Genomic DNA, 24,805 nt, shown 5'->3' with positions numbered 1-24,805 from the left:
TCAGTCAGTTTTTATTTGGCCACACCCACTATAGAGAATGAGGTCACAGAGATACAGGGAGCTGGTTGGCAGTGTTGGATTGACTCACAGATCTTTAAAATAGGTGCATTGGCTGAAGTAGTGGGACAGTTACAGTTTGTGGAAAAAGTAATCCAGATGGTTCAATAATCTCTGAAGGAAAGAAGCTTTCCTTCCTTTCTAAACCTATATGTGCCCAATTATTGGCACCCCTAACAATTATTGTAAATAAGTTCAGGAACCATATTGTGTCACTCCATCACTTCCTGTTTCACTAGAGTATAAAAATGAGGTAACAAACATGAAAAAATACCTTTGTCATGCTTTTGGCATTTCAGCCAAAGCCAAAGAACTGTCCATTTGGAACAGACAGATGGTAATTGACTGTCACAAGTTGTGGTAATGGGTAGATCACAATGGACGGCTGGCACAGCCTTTACTGAACACAATAAACAAAACCAAGCATGTTGAGTTTGCCAAACATCATTGAAATTATGACTGGAAGAGAGTGCTGTGGTCATATGAGACCAAAATTGCATGAGGAATGATCCACGGAGAATCACCTCATACTGCACCAATACTGTCAAATATGGAGCCTGATGATTGATGTTTTGGATATTTTCTGTTGCTAGTTGTCCAGGGGCACTATTTTAAATCAATGGCAAAAATGAATTCAACAAAGTACCAAGACATTTTGGCAGAAAATCTGGTTGTCTCTGCTCGGAAGCTGAGACATGGTTGTAGGTAGATTGACTGCAGGACAATGACTCTAAACACACAGAAATGGTTCAGAAAAAACAACATCCATTTTCTGCAATGGCCATCTCAGTCTCCAAACTGAAATCCCATCAACAACCTGTGGTCAGAATGGAAGAGAGGTCCATAAGCATAAACCCAAGGTTATCAATGATTCTGAAAGTTATTTCTGGTGAAATTGTCAAAGATCCCTCCAAATGTGTTTTCTAACCATATCAGAAAATATGGAAAAAGTCTCATGGCTGTCATGTTCAGCAGGGGTGTTTGCAGAGGGTATTAAACCAGGGGTGCCAATAATTTTGGCTCCTATGGTTTTCAGAAAGAAATGTCACTATTATATGAAAACGTACATAATAATAAAGATTCTTCTTTTTTATCAAGGGTGTCAATAATTCTAGAGCCCACTGTTGGGATTAACTAACAAATATACACAAGCTGCCCTTTTTTTTAATTACAATTGTTTAATGGTCTTTGTATCTGTCATTAAATCCTTCCATATCAGTGATCAGTACTGTTGTAAACTTGGATAATTTCTGCTGATACTGCCACTTTTATGGGGAAAGCTTAATTAACAAAGCATGTCGTCACTTAGCCATTTGATAGCAACCTTTTGTGATACCGGTTCAGGCTGGTTGCAGTTGTTGGTTTTGCGAACTCAGCTAATGCTAAGAAACCTTGGGAATGTAAGGCTTCCTTTGTAGTATACTCCCCAGAGTTAAACAGTGAGGAGTGTCCATCTTGGAGACAGCTTCTGCTTATCATTGCCATGGATTCCTATGGGCATCAGATCATGCACACTGCATACCACAACAGGAAGGAATGAATAGGAATGAAACATTTGTAAACCTTCTGTGCAGCTCTGAAAAAAAAGAGTCATTAGAGGGTAATTAGTTCAGTGCAAAGAAATGTTACAATTTAAACATACTGTCCAAAATAGCATAAATTTGCCAGGGTAAAGTCATAGTTTTGAATGAATGTCAATGGGGAGATTTAGGCTTAATGAACTGCAATACCGCTGGTTACCACTGGAGTGTGCTAGCTTCAAGCAAGCTGAATCTCTGCCAAGTGAAGGTCCTGCAAGGTGATTGGCAGGCACTGTAATCAATGGAGAGCCAGAGAGAAAATTCATCACATAATTGAATGCCTTTAGCTGTAGCCAATGTAATTTGTTTTATTCCTTTAAAGTTTTTCTCAATTGCTTTGGCCCATTTCCCACAACATTTATAGGAGCATTTGCCAAAACATTTTATGCATACAGTGAAACATTATGGTTCACCACCAAAAGCACGTACCTCACTCAAAACCTTTGACTCATGTTTCAATTAAGTCATTGTTTCAATTACTCAGTGTCATCAAAATGAAAAGTCCCTTTATCATTGTTTGAAATCAAGACAGTTAAAATGGTTAGAGAAACTCTCCTTTTGACAGGGAACATTTTCTTTGGAAGAGCATGTGTTACAGTAACTTCAAACTAGTCTCTCTTTCTTCAGTACAATATTTCACACTGAAATATTTAAAAGACCAATCAATCTCACTTGTTGAGAATCAATCTTACGGTGACAGAGTGCAATACAGTAAACAGAAAACACAACAATGCAGGAGAATCAGTTGTAAATCACCAATACATCACAGTTTGTGTTTTCTTTATGAACGTCAAACATGCATTGAAATAGCATGAAGAATGAGCGCCTGTTTTCTCTTCTGAATGTTTGTATAATTGAAGACACCGACCAGCCCACATCATCAACCAGCCCTCTGCCATTGTAAAACTATGGTTGATCACATGGTCCACAATGGTGGCCCTCATTTCACGGGAGACCATGTGCCTCTTCTGGCTCTTCCTCTGTTTTGTGGCCTTCTCCTGACCATACCACCACGCCTCCAAACCTCCCTGCCGAGTCGCTCCCCACACCCTCGGAGCAGCGGCCCAATTATGCCTCTCCCTCATGGGCCCGCCATACTTGGATCTGGCAGGAGTGTGATCCCCAGGCCATGGTGTGCAACGGCATCGAATGACAGAGCGATGCCTTAGTGACTGCAAGCTCAGTGCTGCTACAGTTCCCACTGTCTTTGTACTCTGGCTTGAGTCCATCTCTAAACCTGAGGGATAGAACAGGGATGACCAGACAGATCACATCTCTCTCTTTACAATGCCTACTCTACTCAGCCTCTGCTCACCACACCTTCTGGAACTGTTGGCAAGAAACCACTCTCTCTATCATGCAATTTCAGAGAAACTAAACTAAACGCTGTCTCTGTCAGTGTGCGCAGAAAAGGGTGACTGTTGTATCATGGCTTGACTCTACTCTGCTCAGCCTCTCCTCACTACATCTCCTGCAACTGTTGGCACATCCAGGAAGTCACTCCCACTCTCTCTGTCATGACGTTTCACAGAAACTAAACTAAACTGTCCCTGTCCCTGTGTGTGGATTAAAATAAGGTTAGTATCTAGGCGGGCCTGCTCAGAACCAGAAACATCTTCCCTTCTTCCTCAAAAATATTTAGAGAAACTATACACCATTCTGTACTGAAACTTATGGATCAAGCCCAGTTGTGCTGTCCAATTTGTCTGGATCTATTGAAGGATCCATATTGGTTTTGAGTCCATGGGTCATGTGACCTGGAAGCTATTTAAAACGAAAACATAATTTTTCCATTGAAAATAATATCAATTTTAAGGATTGATAGTAGAATGAATATGGAGCTCCATTGGTCTGGAGTTAATAGGTCATGTGACCTGGAAGCTATTGAAATATTATCATATGTTCATGTCCTCCTGATCACCAAGGTATTATTTCAGCACTCTGAGCTCTGTGGTTAGAAAGCTCTCAACATTTTTATTTGACAACCACTTTTTTTTGCTATTGACAAAAATGTTTTTGTAATCTTAAATGTGCAATAAAAGATCAAACAAAGTGTTGTGCTGCGTTCTCTGAGCTCCTCTGATTATGAAAAAGTTATTTTGCGCACTGTGGCCCATTTCGTTGAAGGGCTATTGAAGTCTGAAAATCGAAAATCAAACACAAAACTAACTTCACCGCACTTGAGAGATTGTGTTTGATGACTTACTGAAAGTCTGCTCTCTCTACACTCACTGCTCTGCTCAGCCTGGCCTCAGTCCAACACCACACCTCCTGCAGCTGTGCACAGAACCAGGAAATAATTCCCGCTCTCTCTCTCTCTGCCACGCAGTTTCAGAGAAACAGAAACTCAACTCTCTGTCCGTGTGAGAGGCAGAATGGCTGAAGCCAGTGTCTCAGTGGATCAAGACCAGTTCAGCTGTTCGATCTGTCTGGATCTACTGAAGAATCCAGCGACTACTCCCTGTGGACACAGTTACTGTTTGGGCTGTATTAAGGGCTGCTGGGATCAGGATAATCATACTGGTGTCTTCAGCTGTCCCCAGTGCAGAGAGACTTTCTTCCCAAGGCCTGTTTTAAGAAAAAACACCATACTGGCTGACGTGGTGGAGAAACTGAAGAAGACAGGATTCCAAGCTGCTCCTCCTGCTCACTGCTATGCTGGACCTGGAGATAGGGTGTGCAATGTCTGCGCTGGGAGAAAGCGCAAAGCCGTTAAATCCTGTCTGATGTGTCTGGCCTCTTACTGTGAAACTCACCTCCAGCCTCACTATGAATCTCCTGCCCTTAAGAAGCACAAACTGGTCAAAGCCACTGGAAACCTGCAGGAGAAGATCTGCTCTCATCATGACAAACTGCTGGAAGTTTATTGTCGTACCGATCAGCAGTGTATCTGTCTGCTGTGTACGATGGATGAACACAGAGGCCATGATACAGTCTCAGCTGCAGCAGAATGGACAGAGAAACAGGTAGGGACTGGAGCTCTTACCCACAATTACAGTGATTGTAGTGACAACCTGCAGACTTATCAATTGTATTTTATGGACTATGTTGAATGTTTTTATGAATGTTTTTGAAATCTATGAGAAATGCAGTGATCAGTGCAGTAAAGGTTACATTTAACCCTTAGTCTTAACATTCTGTATTTTCCCCTTGTCCTAAGGGTAAAAAATGATCCAACTTCTCTAAACTCCGAAAATAAAGCAGCTTCATTGAACTTAAAACCCCTAATCTATTTTGCATGAAGAAATAACCTGTAACTCATCACAAACTCATTTCAAACCCATTTCAAGTCGAAAAAAGATCATATTGTCAGGTCAATTTTGACCCTGAAGACAACACAAGAGTGAAATATTAAACATTAACACTCCTATAATGTTCAGATCTTTTGACCTCTTTTATGTCTGAAAATAAATTGAGACCAATAGTTCAGATAAACACACAATTATTGTAATAGAAATAGTTTGCCACTTTAGTTGTCACGTTCATATTGTTTCCAAAATTACTAGCCTTTTATCCATAAATATGAAAAATCTGTGAGAAACATCTCATTATCGAGCGAATGTTGGCATCTGTATGTGAAAGTGCCCCCAGAATCATCCACAAAACATCTGAGATAAAAATAAAAATGCTTGTATAATTTCAAACATTTGGGGGGTCAAGAGAACCCCACACAACACAGTTGTATGCAACGTTGGTACAGGATTTAGCATCGCAGTATGTTTACCATTTAATCCCACCAAAATATAAAGTTTGGAAAAATCATAGAGTATCAATATGAAACAAGATCAACTGATTTTGAAGAGATGTCAAACAATAAAGGGTTCAAATTGACCCCAAACATAATAGGAGGGTTAAGTGATAGCCTTTCTCTCCACTGTCTTACCATCAGCTACTGTTGCAGAGTTCATAACTTCACTGGGTTCCATGCTGGTATCTGTCTGTTGCCATGCCGACCTTGCCTGAATTACTCTGTGCACTTCAGCACCATACAAGTCGCAGGGACACAGTGGTGTTGATGCAATGCACCCCTCAGCTACATGAGTGAGTGAGAGAATGAGAGAGACAGACTGGATTTACAGCGGGTAAAATAAGTATTGAACACGTCACCATTTCTCTCAGTAAATATATTTCTAAGGGTGCTACTGACATGGAATTTTCACCAGATGTCGGTAACAACCCATGCAACCCACACATGCAAATAAATCAAACCTTAGATGTCCATAAATTAAGTTATGTGTAATAAAATGGAATGACACAGGGAAAAAGTATTGAACACACTTAGTTACATTTATTTAATACTTCGTACAAAAGCCTTGTTAATAACAGCTTCAAGACGCCTCCTGTATGGAGAAACTAGTTGCATGCATTGCTCAGGTGTGATTTTGGCCCATTCTTCCACACAAACAGTCTTCAAATCATGAAGGTTCCGTGGGACTCTTCTATGAACTCTAATCTTTTGTTCTTTCCATAGATTTTCTATTGGATTCAAGTCAGGTGATTGGCTGGGCCATTCTAGCAGCTTTATTTTCTTTCTCTGAAACCGAGTGAGAGTTTCCTTGGCTGTGTGTTTGGGATCATTGTCTTGCTGAAATGTCCACCCTCGTTTCATCTTCATCATCCTGGTAGATGGCAGCAGATTTTTATCAAGAATGTCTCGGTACATTTTTCCATTCATCCTTCCTTCAATTACATGAAGTTTGCCAGTGCCGTATGCTGAAAAACAGCCCCACACCATGATGTTCCCACCTCCAAACTTCACTGTTGGTATGGTGTTTTTGGGGTGATGTGCTGTGCCATTTGACTATATTCTCCTAGTATTTCACAGGCTTGTCTAAATGTTGTGCAGCAAACTTTAAACGAGCTTCAACATGTTTTTTCTTCAGCAATGGAGTCTTGCGTGGTGAGCGTGCCTACAGGCCATGGCTGTTGAGTGCGTTTCTTATTGTTTTCTTTGAAACAATTGTACCTGCTAATTGCAGGTCTTTCTGAAGCTCTCCACAAGTGGTCCTTGGCTCTTGGACAACTCTTCTGATAATTATTTTGACTCCTCTGTCAGAAATCTTGCGAGGAGCACCTGGTCGTGGCCGGTTTATGGTGAAATGATTTCGTTTCCACTTCCGGATTATGGCCAACAGTGCTCACTGGAACATTCAGAAGTTTAGATATCCTTCTGTAACCAATGCCATTAGTATGTTTTGCAACAATAAGGTTGCGAAGGTCTTGAGAGAGTTCTTTGCTTTTACCCATCATGAGATGTTTCTTGTGTGACACCTTGGCAATGAGACACCTTTTAATAAGCCATCAGTTGGGACCGAACCAGCTGATATTAATTTGCACTGACAAGGGGCAGGATTGCTTTCTGATTACTGATACATTTCAGCTGTTGTCTTGGCTTTTGGTGCCTTTTTGCACCTCCATTTTTTCATGTGTTCAATACTTTTTCCCTGTGTCATTCCATTTTATTACACATAACTTAATTTATGGTCTAAGGTTTGATTTCTTTGCATGTGTGGGTTGCATGGGTTGTTACCGACATCTGGTGGAAATTTCATGTCAGTAGCACCTTTAGAAATATATTTACTGAGAAAAATGGTGACGTGTTCAATACTTATTTTACCCGCTGTATTTTTATTTATCTACCTCATGTAGTTAAGACTCTCCAGTTAGCCTAACCTGCATGTCTTTGGACTGAGAGGAAACCGGAGTACAAAGAGGAAATCCATGTGGACAAACAGAAAGACCATCATCTAGGATTCAAACACAAATTCTCTGGAGGGGACAAAGTTGATCATTGCATCAGTGTCCTGTTCAAACATGTCATAGTCCTGTTTAATTTCGAATGTGAAAATTCGAAAACAGGATATACTGTACAAGTTAATGTGATACATAAAAATAATGTGTCCACAGAAGCAGCTGGGGGAAACACAGAGTAAGTTCCAGCAGAGAATCCAGGAGAGAGAGAAGGAGCTGCAGGATCTGAGGCAGGCTGTGCAGTCAGTCAAGGTGGGTACTGACCAGAGGAGAAGGCCACAGCTGACTATGTTGGAGCTCAGTCAGGGCTCTCCTCCAGTCAGCCAGTGAGGAGCCCAGTGTTGGGCCACATTCCAGCCCTGTGGGGCCCAATCTCACTGAGCCACACTGTGGGGAACAAGCTCTCTGGAGTCCCTGTAAGGGCTGAGTCTAAGGCATAGTTAAAATGTACTGCCCTTCTCTCTCTGTGTCTCCTAACAGCGCTCTGCACAGGCTGCAGTGGACGACAATGAGAGGATCTTTACTGAGATGATCCGCTCCATTGAGAGAAGGTGCTCTGAGGTGAAACAGCTGATCAGAGATCAGGAGAAGGCTGAAGTGAGTCGGGCTGAAGGACTCCTGGAGCAACTGGAGCAGGAGATTGCTGAGCTGAGGAGGAGAGATGCTGAGCTGGAGCAGCTTTCACACACAGAGGACCACATCCATTTCCTCCAGGTAACATCACTGGCTCTCTGACAGTCTGCACTATGTACATTGTACATACTTGGTGGTGTGTTCCTAATTTACAAAGATTGGCTCCTGGCATCTGCACAGCAATATCTAATATTGAGACTGTTCTCTGTCTGTCTGTCTGTCTGTCTGTCTGTAGAGCTGTCCGTCTCTCTGTGTACCTCCTGGACCTGGAGAATTACCCAGCATCACTGTCAGTCCACATGTGTCTTTTGAGGCTGTGAGGAAATCTGTCTCTGAACTGAAGGAGCGACTGGAGGACATCTGCAAGGGGGAACTGGTCAAAATTCCTCCATCAGGTTGAAAAAACTTTAATGAGCAAAATATACAGTACTGTGCAGAAGTCTATTAAGTATATGTCTATATATGTTTTTTTTTCTTCTGTGTGTTAGTGTAAAAGAACACATTTCAGATTTCCAAATATTCATTTTCCAAAAGATTTTATTTTACAGAGATAATTTTGTATTTAATTTAAAAAAGTAACATGTTACTGTAAGCAATTGCCTACTTTTTACATAAAAATTTGATCAAGACTGTCTGAGATCAGAAGCAAGGAGCCAACAAAAGTCTGCAGAAGAACTGTGGCAAGTTCTCCAACATGCTTGGAACAACCTCCCTGCTGATTGTCTTATAGAACTGCAGGACAGCGTTGGCTGTCTCAGCGAAGTGATGCAGTTTTAACGCCGAAGGGTGGTTGCAAAAAATATTGATTTGATTCAGTTTTTAACTATTGTAATGTAAAATATATAGTTATGTAAAATATATAGTACGTTTATTTAGGACCGTTCATTGACTTATCTGTACAGTGTTATACAGGTGTCTAAGACTTTTGCACAGTACTGTATTTTAACCAGCTTTCATTCCACACAAAACCAATGAAGTGCATTTTTCTCTCACTCTGTCTCTGCAGTGAAAAACATCCCTACTGTAGAGCCCAGGACCAGAGAGGATTTCTTACAGTGTGAGTGCTCACTCTGAAACTCTGAACTGGCCCACACACACACACACACACGCACACACTCACACTCACACACACACACACACACTCACACACACACACACACACACACTCACACTCACACTCACACACACACACAAACACACACTCACACACACACACACACACTCACACACACACTGTCTATTTAATAAGGTATTGCACTTAAAATGTACTCTAAATGTACCCTAAAACAAGTAGAAAAGCATGAATCTTTCATGACAAAACATTGATCATAAATTCTCCTATTCCATCATTGTGTATTTCCTCTCAAACAATCATGAACACATATGCATACTGTACACACATGTGGAGATGGAAAATAAATTAAATCATTCTGTACACTCGGTGGCACGGATGGTGCAGTGGGTAGGTCCTGGGTTTGAATCCCCGTCGGCTTGGGCCTCTCTGTGTGGAGTTTGCATGTTCTCCCCGTGTTTGCGTGGGTTTCCTCCAGGTACTCCGGTTTCCTCCCACAGTCCAAAGACATGAAGGTTAGGCTGATTGGAGAGTCTAAATTGGCAATAGGTATGAGTGTGTGAGTGAATGGTCTGTGTGCCCTGTGATGGACTGGCGACCTGTCCAGGGTGTATTCCTGCCTTTTGCCCAATGTATGCTGTCATGCTCCAGCCCCCCTGCGACCCTGTTCAGGATATGCGGGTTAGGACAATTAATGAATAAATGAATGCTGTACACTGATAGTATGTATGGAGAAAATAATGAATTATAGACAGACCTTACCTGTCCTCATTTTAAATCTAAACTTTCTCCTCTATCAGATTCCTGTCAGCTCAAACTGGACCCCAACACAGCGTATAAAAACCTGCGTCTGTCTGAGGGTAACAGAGTGGTGACCCATGTGAGAGAGATCCAGTCATATCCTGATCATCCAGAGAGATTTAATGGCGTGACACAAGTCTTGTGTAGAGAGGGTCTGTCTGGACGCTGTTACTGGGAGGCTGAGTGGAGTGGGAATAGGGTTTGTATAGCCGTGTCATATAAACACATCAGCAGGAAAGAACGAAGGGGTCATCAGTGTGCTCTGGGAAATAATAACCTGTCCTGGGGTTTGTACCCCGCTGGCTCCAGTTACATTTTCAGGCACAATAATGTCAGCATTGAAATCCCTGTTCCCTCCTCCTCCAGAATAGGAGTGTACCTGGATCACAGGGCAGGAACTCTGTCCTTCTACAGCGTCTCTGACACAATGACCCTCCTGCACAGAGTCCAGACCACATTCACTGAGCCCCTCTATCCTGGGTTCTGGGTTTATTTAGATAATTTTGTAAAACTGTGTGATCTTTGATGAGACCAGCTGTAACCAGAGTGAGAGAAACACTGCAGGGGGAAAGAGAGGAGAAGTAAATACGTCATAAAAGATTTAGGGTCTGATGAGGTGCACACCTCTACACCTCTACCACACTGGGGTCAGAGGAGCACATTTTACACAGTTCTACACCTCTACCACACTGGGGTCAGAGGAGCACATTTTACACAGTTCTGAGCAAAATTGTAAATTGGGAAATTGTATATTATGGGGATTATAATATGATTAAATAGTGAAAAACAGGTGGAACATCTTTTTCTGTCAAAAGGATTACCTGCACAGTCCGTTTAATAAAAATGTGAGCTGAATTCTGAACACTCATTAACCCAGTGGACTGCAAGAGGCCTTCAATTCAGTCCTCCATCCTGACATGGAGAAAAAGATCAAAATAATGGATCAGAAACTGAACAGAGATAAAGCTGGAATAAGACAAGAAATATGTGGGTGTGGAAAATGGTATTATCTGCTTTTATTTCTGCTTCTTCCACACAAGACTTATAATGCTTTGTAATAATCACACTGTTGACAGAAAGTCATTCTGTAGTTTATGTTCACGTGTCTTTGTACCAATGTGGGGTTGGCAGGCCTGAATGGGAGGGGTTATTGTCTTTACTGTAAGAAGCTGATTTCAGTACAAAATGGAAGTGCCTTTAGATTTATCATTACAATTCCAAAAACATGTATCCTATATATTTTTTGAGCAAGTTATTTCTGATTCTATATAAAAATCTTCAATAAAAACTGAATTCACTAAGCCACTGTCTACGGGGGTTTTCTATGGTGAATGGAACTTGCCTACGTTTGATATCCTCTTGTTTAAATTAGATGGAGGGCTCAAGAGAAGGAGAGTACTATTTAAGTATAGCAGGGAAAGAGGGCAAAATAGGAGCACCAAGGAGCCCTCTGGAGGACCCACAGCGGTAGGCAGTGAGGAGGGGAGCTCCAGCAGGGTTTTGGGGCAGGGCAGTGGGGAGGGGAGCTCCGGCAGTGTTGTCAAAAAAAATAACTGTGTCAACAGCAGATCTAAAATGTATAGACATCACACGACAGGGAAGGCTGTTATTAGTATGCAGCTCACTGCCGCCCTCTGCTGGATATGGTGATAAATGCTCCTGTACATGAGACAAACTGAAACAACCAGGGGTGCTTCTGGGACTCCAGAATCACTGACACATTTGAGTGATCGTATGACTCACTCAGTCAGGAACATGGTCAGTCAGTTTCTATTTGGCCACACCCACTATAGAGAATGAGGTCACAGAGATACAGGGAGCTTGTTGGCAGTGGTCAGTGTTGGATTGACTCAAAGATCTTTAAAATAGGTCAAATGACTGAAGTAGTGGGACAGGTACAGCATGTTGAAAAAGTAATCCAGATGGTTTAATAATCTCTGAATTTATGCAGAATATGTACTGAATTCATAAGTACGTTAAAAGAAGTTCCTCAGAACAGGGGAGAGTGCACCAAAGACTTTGAAGAGCTCTACACAGCAGCTGACTGGGAGATGCTGGTGGATCACAAGAGGCAACTAAAATGTGTGGATGAAATGACCAACACAAACCTCAGTCCAGACATCGTCTGGTCGAGAGGCGTGAAACAGCTCATGGAGCTCACAGTGCCCTGGGAAGAGAAGCCAGCACAGGCACACGAGTGACTCACAACAGTCCCTCACCCTGGAGAGCCAGCAGAAGGGAGTTCCTTTCTGAACCTATAGGTGGCAAAATGATTGGCACCCGTAACAATTATTGTAAATAAGTTTGGGAACCATATTGTGTCACTACATCACTTCCTGTTTCACTAGAGTATAAAAATGATGTAACAAACATGAAAAAATGCCTTTGTCATGCTTTTGGCATTTCAGCCAAAGCCAAAGAACTGTCCATTTGGAAGAGACTGATGGTAATTGACTGTCACAAGTCTGGTAATGGGTAGATCACCATGGAAGGCTGGCACATAGACAGCCCTTACTGAACACAATAAACAAAACCAAACATGTTGAGTTTGCCAAACATCATTGAAATTATGACTGGAAGAGAGTGCTAGTTTCCATTTTTTATTATTATTGTAAAACCCCACGGTAACCCAATGACGGAATTTAGCGGGGGCCGAAAGGGGTTTTGCGTGCTTGTCCTTCTGGCGTTGCTGGGAGAATATTAGTAGGGTTAATTATTATCCTCCATCCAAGAACAGAGCACAATTACGATATGGATTGACTTGCCCCATATCCCGCTTACGGCTGGCCTGTAAGCCAGTACAATTCTTAATATTCTCCGTTCTCAAACGGGGCCATGTTGTAAGCTTAATGGGTATTATAGTTTTACTCATTTATCTGACTCCATTTAAGATTAGAATTGAGAAATTTGGGTTTGAAACTTACGTGAACCTCGGGAGTGATTACACTCGACTCGTACCTGCGCCACCATTACTCAATAGATGTTCCCGGGATTAGCATTATTGCTGAAATCTCAGTTCGGTGGAGAACACAGCCAACACAATACATGCAAAACTGCCATGATAGTTGCGAGCCCAGGTTGGCGTAGTACTAACTCGGCTCCTTAGAGCTAATTTGATAGGAACCAGCGCCGTAACGCCCATGGGTTCCCTTCGCACCAAATTACAAGAGCCGTGTGTCACCGATCGTTTAATGGGCAGAAACTTGCTGGCCTCACAGTTTAGAACTACCACAGATTTACCAAACAGATTACCCTTATGTTTTATTATGTTGCAGTTATCATGAAACTTCCCTCCTGATATTACATTTTACATGCAATTCCTGTTACCATTACATAAGACTTAATGCAATAATACAAGGATCACATGTACAATGTTTTCAAGATTTTACCGGGTCTATTTACTATCTTAATAGCAGTGTTGAATATTTAATCTAGGAGAGCAGTCACCGGTGTAATGACAGCAGTGCCCAAATGAGGACACTGTGGCATTGTCCGGAGTCTTCCCCCTTGGAAGTGACCAGGTATGGGGTCATAGGGAGGTCGCCAATGTTCTGGAGGATTCTTTTCCCATGACCCAACTGCCCTTGGACCACTCATACATCTTTCCCTTATCTTTGCCCGAGACTCCCCAAAAGGTAGTCTAAACAACATTGAACAGAAACACCGGCTCTCAAGCCCCTCACAAATGGCAGCCCTTCCTGACCTTAACCACTATGCTACAGGCCGCCCCATCATATCTATGAATGCTGTAGTTGGGAGTTTTCATGGTAACTGCATTATGCTGTAAATATGTATTTGTGCCTCTCATGGTAATATACCTTTTGGATAAACCTGATTTGGGTGAATTAAAGGAAAGGAGACACAACCCCAGATTGCTTGGTTTCTTCTCCTTATCTCCGAAATCCAGGACTTAGTTCTTGACCCTAAAAACGGGTCACCCATCTGTAATCTATACGCCAAACTCCCACCAGTGAGACCTTAGTCAGGGACCTAAAACAAATGGCTTCTACAGAGACAGCTTTTGCCCAATTTCCCCTTGGCTCCTGAATGCTTATGATATCAAAGGTAGACTGTTACAAAAACTAGACCATTACACCAGTTGGACTGAACCAATCAGAATAACACCAAACATTACAATATTCTGATTATCATGAAACATCTTTATGCCATCTCCAGTATTCCTGTGCTCAAACCCTGTAAGGAATGTGAGAGAAGGGGGGCTCCAGGAATCCTTCTCTAGCTCTCCCCCACAGGCATGTGTGCCAAAAGGTGGGGGCTAACAATGTATGCTCCAGGAGGGGTAAGTCAGCAAGCTGACGAGCGTATGACACCAAATGTTACTTATGACTGGCTTACATTATAATTGTTAACTGGTCTTTGTATTCATCATTAAATCCTTCCATATCAGTGATCAGTACTGCTGTAGGGTTGGTTAATATCTGCTGATCCTGCCACTTTTATGGGGAAAGCTTTATTAACAAAGCGTGTCATCACAAACGTTTGTGATAGCGGTTCAGGCTGGTTACAGTTGTTGCTTTTGCGAACCCAGCAAATGCTAAGAATCCTTGGGATTGTGAAGCTTCCTTTTTTAGTATACTCCCCAGAGTTAAACAGTGAGGAGTGTCCATCGAGATATACAAGACCTGGAGACAGCTTCAGCTTATCATTTCCATGGATGCCTATGAGCACCAGATCATGCACACTGCATACCAGAGTCATGAGAGACCAATTCGTTCAGTGTGAAGAAATTTTACAATTTAAAAGTACTGTCCAAAATAGCATAAATTTGCCAGTGTTAAGTCATAGTTTTGAATTAATGTCAATCGGGAGATTGAGGCTTAATAAACTGCAATAATAGATTCAAGCAAGCTGCATCTCTGCCAAGTGAAGGTCCTGCAAGGTGATTGGCAGGCACTGTTATCAATGGAGGGCCAGAGAGAAAATGAATCACATTGCTGCTAATTGAATGGCGTTAGCTGTAGCCAATGTTATTAGTTTTTTTTTCCTTTAAAGTTTTTCTCAATCGCTTTGGCCCATTTCCCAAAAAAATTTTTAGGAGCATTTGCCGAAACATTTCATGCATACGGTGAAACATTATGGTTCCCCACCAAAAGTGCGTCCCTCACTCGAAATCTTGAACTCATTATTTCAATTACTCAGTGTGATCAAAATGAAAAGTCCCTTTATCATTGTTTGAAATCAAGACAGTCAAAATGGTTAGAGAGACTGTCATGACAGGGAACATTTTCTTTGGGAGAGCATTTGTTCCACTAACTTCAAATTAGTCTCTCTTTCTTCAGTACAATATTTAAGACTGAAATATGTAAAACACCACTTGTAAGAGACTGGACAAAAATCTCACTTGCTGAGAATCAATTTTACAGTAACTGAGTACAATATGCCTCTTCTGGCTCTTCCTCTGTTTTGTGGCCTTCTCCTGACCATACCACCACACCTCCAAACCTCCCCTCCGAGTCACTCCCCACACCCTCGGAGCAGCGGCCCAATTATGCCTCTCCCTCATGGGCCCGCCATACTTGGATCTGGCAGGACCGGAGTGTGATCCCCAGGCCATGGTGTGCAACGGTATCGAATGACAGAGCGATGCCTTAGTGACTGCAAGCTCAGTGCTGCTACAGTTCCCACTGTCTTTGTACTCTGGCTTGAGTCCATCTCTAAACCTGAGGGATAGAACAGGGATGACCAGACAGATCACATCTCTCTCTTCACAATGCCTACTCTAGTCAGCCTCTGCTCACCATACCTTCTGGAACTGTTGGCAGGAAGCCACTCTCTCTATCATGCCATTTCAGAGAAACTAAACTAAACGCTGTCTCTGTCAGTGTGCGCAGAAAAGGGTGACTGTTGTATCATGGCTTGACTCTACTCTGCTCAGCCTCTCCTCACTACACCTCCTGCAACTGTTGGCACATCCAGGAAGTCACTCCCACTCTCTCTGTCATGACGTTTCACAGAAACTAAACTAAACTCAGTCCCTGTCCCTGTGTGTGGATTAAAATAAGGTTAGTATCTAGGCGGGCCGGCTCAGAACCAGAAACATCTTCCCTTCTTCCTCAAAAATATTTAGAGAAACTATACACCATTCTGTACTGAAACTTATGGATCAAGCCCAGTTGTGCTGTCCAATTTGTCTGGATCTATTGAAGGATCCATATTGGTTTTGAGTCCATGGGTCATGTGACCTGGAAGCTATTTAAAACGAAAACATAATTTTTCCATTGAAAATAATATCAATTTTAAGGATTGATAGTAGAATGAATATGGAGCTCCATTGGTCTGGAGTTAATAGGTCATGTGACCTGGAAGCTATTGAAATATTAACATATGTTCATGTCCTCCTGATCACCAAGGTATTATTTCAGCACTCTGAGCTCTGTGGTTAGAAAGTTCTCAACATTTTTATTTGACAACCACTTTTTTTTGCTATTGACAAAAATGTTTTTGTAATCTTAAATGTGCAATAAAAGATCAAACAAAGTGTTGTGCTGCGTTCTCTGAGCTCCTCTGATTATGAAAAAGTTATTTTGCGCACTGTGGTCCATTTCGTTGAAGGGCTATTGAAGTCTGAAAATCGAAAATCAAACACAAAACTAACTTCACCGCACTTGAGAGATTGTGTTTGATGACTTACTGAAAGTCTGCTCTCTCTACACTCACTGCTCTGCTCAGCCTGGCCTCAGTCCAACACCACACCTCCTGCAGCTGTGCACAGAACCAGGAAATAATTCCCGCTCTCTCTCTCTCTGCCATGCAGTTTCAGAGAAACAGAAACTCAACTCTCTGTCCGTGTGAGAGGCAGAATGGCTGAAGCCAGTGTCTCAGTGGATCAAGACCAGTTCAGCTGTTCGATCTGTCTGGATCTACTGAAGAATCCAGCGACTATTCCCTGTGGACACAGTTACTGTTTGGGCTGTATTAAGGGCTGCTGGGATCAGGATAATCATACTGGTGTCTTCAGCTGTCCCCAGTGCAGAGAGACTTTCTTCCCAAGGCCTGTTTTAAGAAAAAACACCATACTGGCTGACGTGGTGGAGAAACTGAAGAAGACAGGATTCCAAGCTGCTCCTCCTGCTCACTGCTATGCTGGACCTGGAGATAGGGTGTGCAATGTCTGCGCTGGGAGAAAGCGCAAAGCCGTTAAATCCTGTCTGATGTGTCTGGCCTCTTACTGTGAAACTCACCTCCAGCCTCACTATGAATCTCCTGCCTTTAAGAAGCACAAACTGGTCAAAGCCACTGGAAACCTGCAGGAGAAGATCTGTTCTCATCATGACAGACTGCTGGAAGTTTACTGTCGTTCCGATCAGCAGTGTATCTGTCTGCTGTGTACGATGGATGAACACAGAGGCTGTGATACAGTCTCAGCTGCAGCAGAATGGACAGAGAAACAGGTAGGGACTGGAGCTCTTACCCACAATTACAGTGATTGTAGTGACAACCTGCAGACTTATCAATTGTATTTTATGGACTATGTTGAATGTTTTTATGAATGTTTTTGAAATCTATGAGAAATGCAGTGATCAGTGCAGTAAAGGTTACATTTAACCCTTAGTCTTAACATTCTGTATTTTCCCCTTGTCCTAAGGGTAAAAAATGATCCAACCTCTCTAAACTCCGAAAATAAAGCAGCTTCATTGAACTTAAAACCCCTAATCTATTTTGCATGAAGAAATAACCTGTAACTCATCACAAACTCATTTCAAACCCATTTCAAGTTGAAAAAAGATCATATTGTCAGGTCAATTTTGACCCTGAAGACAACACAAGAGTGAATTATTAAACATTAACACTCCTATAATGTTCAGATCTTTTGACCTCTTTTATGTCTGAAAATAAATTGAGACCAATAGTTCAGATAAACACACAATTATTGTAATAGAAATAGTTTGCCACTTTAGTTGTCACGTTCATATTGTTTCCAAAATTACTAGCCTTTTATCCATAAATATGAAAAATCTGTGAGAAACATCTCATTATCGAGCGAATGTTGGCATCTGTATGTGAAAGTGCCCCCAGAATCATCCACAAAACATCTGAGATAAAAATAAAAATGCTTGTATAATTTCAAACATTTGGGGGGTCAAGAGAACCCCACACAACACAGTTGTATGCAACGTTGGTACAGGATTTAGCATCGCAGTATGTTTACCATTTAATCCCACCAAAATATAAAGTTTGGAAAAATCATAGAGTATCAATATGAAACAAGATCAACTGATTTTGAAGAGATGTCAAACAATAAAGGGTTCAAATTGACCCCAAACATAATAGGAGGGTTAAGTGATAGCCTTTCTCTCCACTGTCTTACCATCAGCTACTGTTGCAGAGTTCATAACTTCACTGGGTTCCATGCTGGTATCTGTCTGTTGCCATGCCGACCTTGCCTGAATTACTCTGTGCACTTCAGCACCATACAAGTCGCAGGGACACAGTGGTGTTGATGCAATGCACCCCTCAGCTACATGAGTGAGTGAGAGAATGAGAGAGACAGACTGGATTTACAGCGGGTAAAATAAGTATTGAACACGTCACCATTTCTCTCAGTAAATATATTTCTAAAGGTGCTACTGACATGGAATTTTCACCAGATGTCGGTAACAACCCATGCAACCCACACATGCAAATAAATCAAACCTTAGATGTCCATAAATTAAGTTATGTGTAATAAAATGGAATGACACAGGGAAAAAGTATTGAACACACTTAGTTACATTTATTTAATACTTCGTACAAAAGCCTTGTTAATAACAGCTTCAAGACGCCTCCTGTATGGAGAAACTAGTTGCATGCATTGCTCAGGTGTGATTTTGGCCCATTCTTCCACACAAACAGTCTTCAAATCTTGAAGGTTCCGTGGGCCTCTTCTATGAACTCTAATCTTTAGTTCTTTCCATAGATTTTCTATTGGATTCAAGTCAGGTGATTGGCTGGGCCATTCTAGCAGCTTTATTTTCTTTCTCTGAAACCGAGTGAGAGTTTCCTTGGCTGTGTGTTTGGGATCATTGTCTTGCTGAAATGTCCACCCTCGTTTCATCTTCATCATCCTGGTAGATGGCAGCAGATTTTTATCAAGAATGTCTCAGTACATTTTTCCATTCATCCTTCCTTCAATTACATGAAGTTTGCCAGTGCCGTATGCTGAAAAACAGCCCCACACCATGATGTTCCCACCTCCAAACTTCACTGTTGGTATGGTGTTTTTGGGGTGATGTGCTGTGCCATTTGACTATATTCTCCTAGTATTTCACAGGCTTGTCTAAATGTTGTGCAGCAAACTTTAAACGAGCTTCAACATGTTTTTTCTTCAGCAATGGAGTCTTGCGTGGTGAGCGTGCCTACAGGCCATGGCTGTTGAGTGCGTTTCTTATTGTTTTCTTTGAAACAATTGTACCTGCTAATTGCAGGTCTTTCTGAAGCTCTCCACAAGTGGTCCTTGGCTCTTGGACAACTCTTCTGATAATTATTTTGACTCCTCTGTCAGAAATCTTGCGAGGAGCACCTGGTCGTGGCCGGTTTATGGTGAAATGATTTCGTTTCCACTTCCGGATTATGGCCAACAGTGCTCACTGGAACATTCAGAAGTTTAGATATCCTTCTGTAACCAATGCCATTAGTATGTTTTGCAACAATAAGGTTGCGAAGGTCTTGAGAGAGTTCTTTGCTTTTACCCATCATGAGATGTTTCTTGTGTGACACCTTGGCAATGAGACACCTTTTAATAAGCCATCAGTTGGGACCGAACCAGCTGATATTAATTTGCACTGACAAGGGGCAGGATTGCTTTCTGATTACTGATACATTTCAGCTGTTGTCTTGGCTTTTGGTGCCTTTTTGCACCTCCATTTTTTCATGTGTTCAATACTTTTTCCCTGTGTCATTCCATTTTATTACACATAACTTAATTTATGGACATCTAAGGTTTGATTTCTTTGCATGTGTGGGTTGCATGGGTTGTTACCGACATCTGGTGGAAATTTCATGTCAGTAGCACCTTTAGAAATATATTTACTGAGAAAAATGGTGACGTGTTCAATACTTATTTTACCCGCTGTATTTTTATTTATCTACCTCATGTAGTTTAGACTCTCCAGTTAGCCTAACCTGCATGTCTTTGGACTGAGAGGAAACCGGAGTACAAAGAGGAAATCCATGTGGACAAACAGAAAGACCATCATCTAGGATTCAAACACAAATTCTCTGGAGGGGACAAAGTTGATCATTGCATCAGTGTCCTGTTCAAACATGTCATAGTCCTGTTTAATTTCGAATGTGAAAATTCGAAAACAGGATATACTGTACAAGTTAATGTGATACATAAAAATAATGTGTCCACAGAAGCAGCTGGGGGAAACACAGAGTAAGTTCCAGCAGAGAATCCAGGAGAGAGAGAAGGAGCTGCAGGATCTGAGGCAGGCCGTGCAGTCAGTCAAGGTGGGTACTGACCAGAGGAGAACACCACAGCTGACTATGTTGGAGCTCAGTCAGGGCTCTCCTCCAGTCAGCCAGTGAGGAGCCTAGTGTTGGGCCACATTCCAGCCCTGTGGGGCCCAATCTCACTGAGCCACACTGTGGGGAACAAGCTCTCTGGAGTCCCTGTAAGGGCTGAGTCTAAGGCATAGTTAAAATGTACTGCCCTTCTCTCTCTGTGTCTCCTAACAGCGCTCTGCACAGGCTGCAGTGGACGACAATGAGAGGATCTTTACTGAGATGATCCGCTCCATTGAGAGAAGGTGCTCTGAGGTGAAACAGCTGATCAGAGATCAGGAGAAGGCTGAAGTGAGTCGGGCTGAAGGACTCCTGGAGCAACTGGAGCAGGAGATTGCTGAGCTGAGGAGGAGAGATGCTGAGCTGGAGCAGCTTTCACACACAGAGGACCACATCCATTTCCTCCAGGTAACATCACTGGCTCTCTGACAGTCTGCACTATTTACATTGTACATACTTGGTGATGTGTGTTCCTAATTTACAAAGATTGGCTCCTGGCATCTGCACAGCAATATCTAATATTGAGACTGTTCTCTGTCTGTCTGTCTGTCTGTCTGTAGAGCTGTCCGTCTCTCTGTGTACCTCCTGGACCTGGAGAATTACCCAGCATCACTGTCAGTCCACATGTGTCTTTTGAGGCTGTGAGGAAATCTGTCTCTGAACTGAAGGAGCGACTGGAGGACATCTGCAAGGGGGAACTGGTCAAAATTCCTCCACCAGGTTGAAAAAACTTTAATGAGCAAAATATACAGTACTGTGCAGAAGTCTATTAAGTATATGTCTATATATGTTTTTTTTTCTTCTGTGTGTTAGTGTAAAAGAACACATTTCAGATTTCCAAATATTCATTTTCCAAAAGATTTTATTTTACAGAGATAATTTTGTATTTAATTTAAAAAAGTAACATGTTACTGTAAGCAATTGCCTAATTTTTACATAAGAATTTGATCAAGACTGTCTGAGATCAGAAGCAAGGAGCCAACAAAAGTCTGCAGAAGAACTGTGGCAAGTTCTCCAACATGCTTGGAACAACCTCCCTGCTGATTGTCTTATAGAACTGCAGGACAGCGTTGGCTGTCTCAGCGAAGTGATGCAGTTTTAACGCCGAAGGGTGGTTGCAAAAAATATTGATTTGATTCAGTTTTTAACTATTGTAATGTAAAATATGTAGTTATGTAAAATATATAGTACGTTTATTTAGGACCGTTCATTGACTTATCTGTACAGTGTTATACAGGTGTCTAAGACTTTTGCACAGTACTGTATTTTAACCAGCTTTCATTCCACACAAAACCAATGAAGTGCATTTTTCTCTCACTCTTTCTCTGCAGTGAAAAACATCCCTACTGTAGAGCCCAGGACCAGAGAGGATTTCTTACAGTGTGAGTGCTCACTCTGAAACTCTGAACTGGCCCACACACACACTCACACACACACACACACACACACTCACACTCACACTCACACACACACACAAACACACACACACACACACACACACACACTCACACACACACTGTCTATTTAATAAGGTATTGCACTTAAAATGTACCCTAAATGTACCCTAAAACAAGTAGAAAAGCATGAATCTTTCCTGACAAAACATTGATCATAAATTCTCCTATTCCATCATTGTGTATTTCCTCTCAAACAATCATGAACACATATGCATACTGTACACACATGTGGAGATGGAAAATAAATTAAATCATTCTGTACACTCGGTGGCACGGATGGTGCAGTGGGTAGGTCCTGGGTTTGAATCCCCGTCGGCTTGGGCCTCTCTGTGTGGAGTTTGCATGTTCTCCCCGTGTTTGCGTGGGTTTCCTCCAGGTACTCCGGTTTCCTCCCACAGTCCAAAGACATGAAGGTTAGGCTGATTGGAGAGTCTAAATTGGCAATAGGTATGAGTGTGTGAGTGAATGGTCTGTGTGCCCTGTGATGGACTGGCGACCTGTCCAGGGTGTATTCCTGCCTTTTGCCCAATGTATGCTGTCATGCTCCAGCCCCCCTGCGACCCTGTTCAGGATATGCGGGTTAGGACAATTAATGAATAAATGAATGCTGTACACTGATAGTATGTATGGAGAAAATAATGAATTATAGACAGACCTTACCTGTCCTCATTTTAAATCTAAACTTTCTCCTCTATCAGATTCCTGTCAGCTCAAACTGGACCCCAACACAGCGTATAAAAACCTGCGTCTGTCTGAGGGTAACAGAGTGGTGACCCATGTGAGAGAGATCCAGTCATATCCTGATCATCCAGAGAGATTTAATGGCGTGACACAAGTCTTGTGTAGAGAGGGTCTGTCTGGACGCTGTTACTGGGAGGCTGAGTGGAGTGGGAATAGGGTTTGTATAGCCGTGTCATATAAACACATCAGCAGGAAAGAACGAAGGGGTCATCAGTGTGCTCTGGGAAATAATAACCTGTCCTGGGGTTTGTACCCCGCTGGCTCCAGTTACATTTTCAGGCACAATAATGTCAGCATTGAAATCCCTGTTCCCTCCTCCTCCAGAATAGGAGTGTACCTGGATCACAGGGCAGGAACTCTGTCCTTCTACAGCGTCTCTGACACAATGACCCTCCTGCACAGAGTCCAGACCACATTCACTGAGCCCCTCTATCCTGGGTTCTGGGTTTATTTAGATAATTTTGTAAAACTGTGTGATCTTTGATGAGACCAGCTGTAACCAGAGTGAGAGAAACACTGCAGGGGGAAAGAGAGGAGAAGTAAATACGTCATAAAAGATTTAGGGTCTGATGAGGTGCACACCTCTACACCTCTACCACACTGGGGTCAGAGGAGCACATTTTACACAGTTCTACACCTCTACCACACTGGGGTCAGAGGAGCACATTTTACACAGTTCTGAGCAAAATTGTAAATTGGGAAATTGTATATTATGGGGATTATAATATGATTAAATAGTGAAAAACAGGTGGAACATCTTTTTCTGTCAAAAGGATTACCTGCACAGTCCGTTTAATAAAAATGTGAGCTGAATTCTGAACACTCATTAACCCAGTGGACTGCAAGAGGCCTTCAATTCAGTCCTCCATCCTGACATGGAGAAAAAGATCAAAATAATGGATCAGAAACTGAACAGAGATAAAGCTGGAATAAGACAAGAAATATGTGGGTGTGGAAAATGGTATTATCTGCTTTTATTTCTGCTTCTTCCACACAAGACTTATAATGCTTTGTAATAATCACACTGTTGACAGAAAGTCATTCTGTAGTTTATGTTCACGTGTCTTTGTACCAATGTGGGGTTGGCAGGCCTGAATGGGAGGGGTTATTGTCTTTACTGTAAGAAGCTGATTTCAGTACAAAATGGAAGTGCCTTTAGATTTATCATTACAATTCCAAAAACATGTATCCTATATATTTTTTGAGCAAGTTATTTCTGATTCTATATAAAAATCTTCAATAAAAACTGAATTCACTAAGCCACTGTCTACGGGGGTTTTCTATGGTGAATGGAACTTGCCTACGTTTGATATCCTCTTGTTTAAATTAGATGGAGGGCTCAAGAGAAGGAGAGTACTATTTAAGTATAGCAGGGAAAGAGGGCAAAATAGGAGCACCAAGGAGCCCTCTGGAGGACCCACAGCGGTAGGCAGTGAGGAGGGGAGCTCCAGCAGGGTTTTGGGGCAGGGCAGTGGGGAGGGGAGCTCCGGCAGTGTTGTCAAAAAAAATAACTGTGTCAACAGCAGATCTAAAATGTATAGACATCACACGACAGGGAAGGCTGTTATTAGTATGCAGCTCACTGCCGCCCTCTGGTGGATATGGTGATAAATGCTCCTGTACATGAGACAAACTGAAACAACCAGGGGTGCTTCTGGGACTCCAGAATCACTGACACATTTGAGTGATCGTATGACTCACTCAGTCAGGAACATGGTCAGTCAGTTTCTATTTGGCCACACCCACTATAGAGAATGAGGTCACAGAGATACAGGGAGCTTGTTGGCAGTGGTCAGTGTTGGATTGACTCAAAGATCTTTAAAATAGGTCAAATGACTGAAGTAGTGGGACAGGTACAGCATGTTGAAAAAGTAATCCAGATGGTTTAATAATCTCTGAATTTATGCAGAATATGTACTGAATTCATAAGTACGTTAAAAGAAGTTCCTCAGAACAGGGGAGAGTGCACCAAAGACTTTGAAGAGCTCTACACAGCAGCTGACTGGGAGATGCTGGTGGATCACAAGAGGCAACTAAAATGTGTGGATGAAATGACCAACACAAACCTCAGTCCAGACATCGTCTGGTCGAGAGGCGTGAAACAGCTCATGGAGCTCACAGTGCCCTGGGAAGAGAAGCCAGCACAGGCACACGAGTGACTCACAACAGTCCCTCACCCTGGAGAGCCAGCAGAAGGGAGTTCCTTT

General features: G+C 42.2%; 2 protein-coding genes across 2 annotated transcripts; both read left to right on the top strand.

Annotated features, from left to right (window-relative positions):
- The first annotated feature begins 4,012 nt into the window (after positions 1 to 4,012).
- Positions 4,013 to 9,149, top strand: LOC133114327 (E3 ubiquitin/ISG15 ligase TRIM25-like). Its single transcript, XM_061223613.1, has 5 exons — positions 4,013 to 4,603; positions 7,545 to 7,640; positions 7,869 to 8,102; positions 8,257 to 8,416; positions 9,028 to 9,149. The coding sequence occupies exons 1-5, from the start codon at positions 4,013 to 4,015 to the stop codon at positions 9,093 to 9,095; spliced, it is 1,149 nt and encodes a 382-aa protein (XP_061079597.1). The 3' UTR covers positions 9,096 to 9,149.
- On the top strand, positions 9,058 to 23,857 carry LOC133114316 (E3 ubiquitin/ISG15 ligase TRIM25-like). Its single transcript, XM_061223603.1, has 7 exons — positions 9,058 to 9,078; positions 16,670 to 17,306; positions 20,251 to 20,346; positions 20,575 to 20,808; positions 20,961 to 21,120; positions 21,732 to 21,782; positions 22,556 to 23,857. Exons 2-7 carry the CDS (start codon positions 16,716 to 16,718, stop codon positions 23,080 to 23,082), a joined length of 1,659 nt encoding a protein of 552 aa, XP_061079587.1. The 5' UTR covers positions 9,058 to 9,078; positions 16,670 to 16,715; the 3' UTR covers positions 23,083 to 23,857.
- The last annotated feature ends 948 nt before the right edge of the window (positions 23,858 to 24,805 follow it).

This window comes from Conger conger, chromosome 16 (genome assembly GCF_963514075.1).
Source record: "Conger conger chromosome 16, fConCon1.1, whole genome shotgun sequence".
NCBI classification, from domain to species: Eukaryota; Metazoa; Chordata; class Actinopteri; order Anguilliformes; family Congridae; genus Conger; species Conger conger.
The sequence above is the reverse complement of the archived record's forward strand: the minus strand, read 5'-3'. Positions and strand labels throughout refer to the sequence as shown.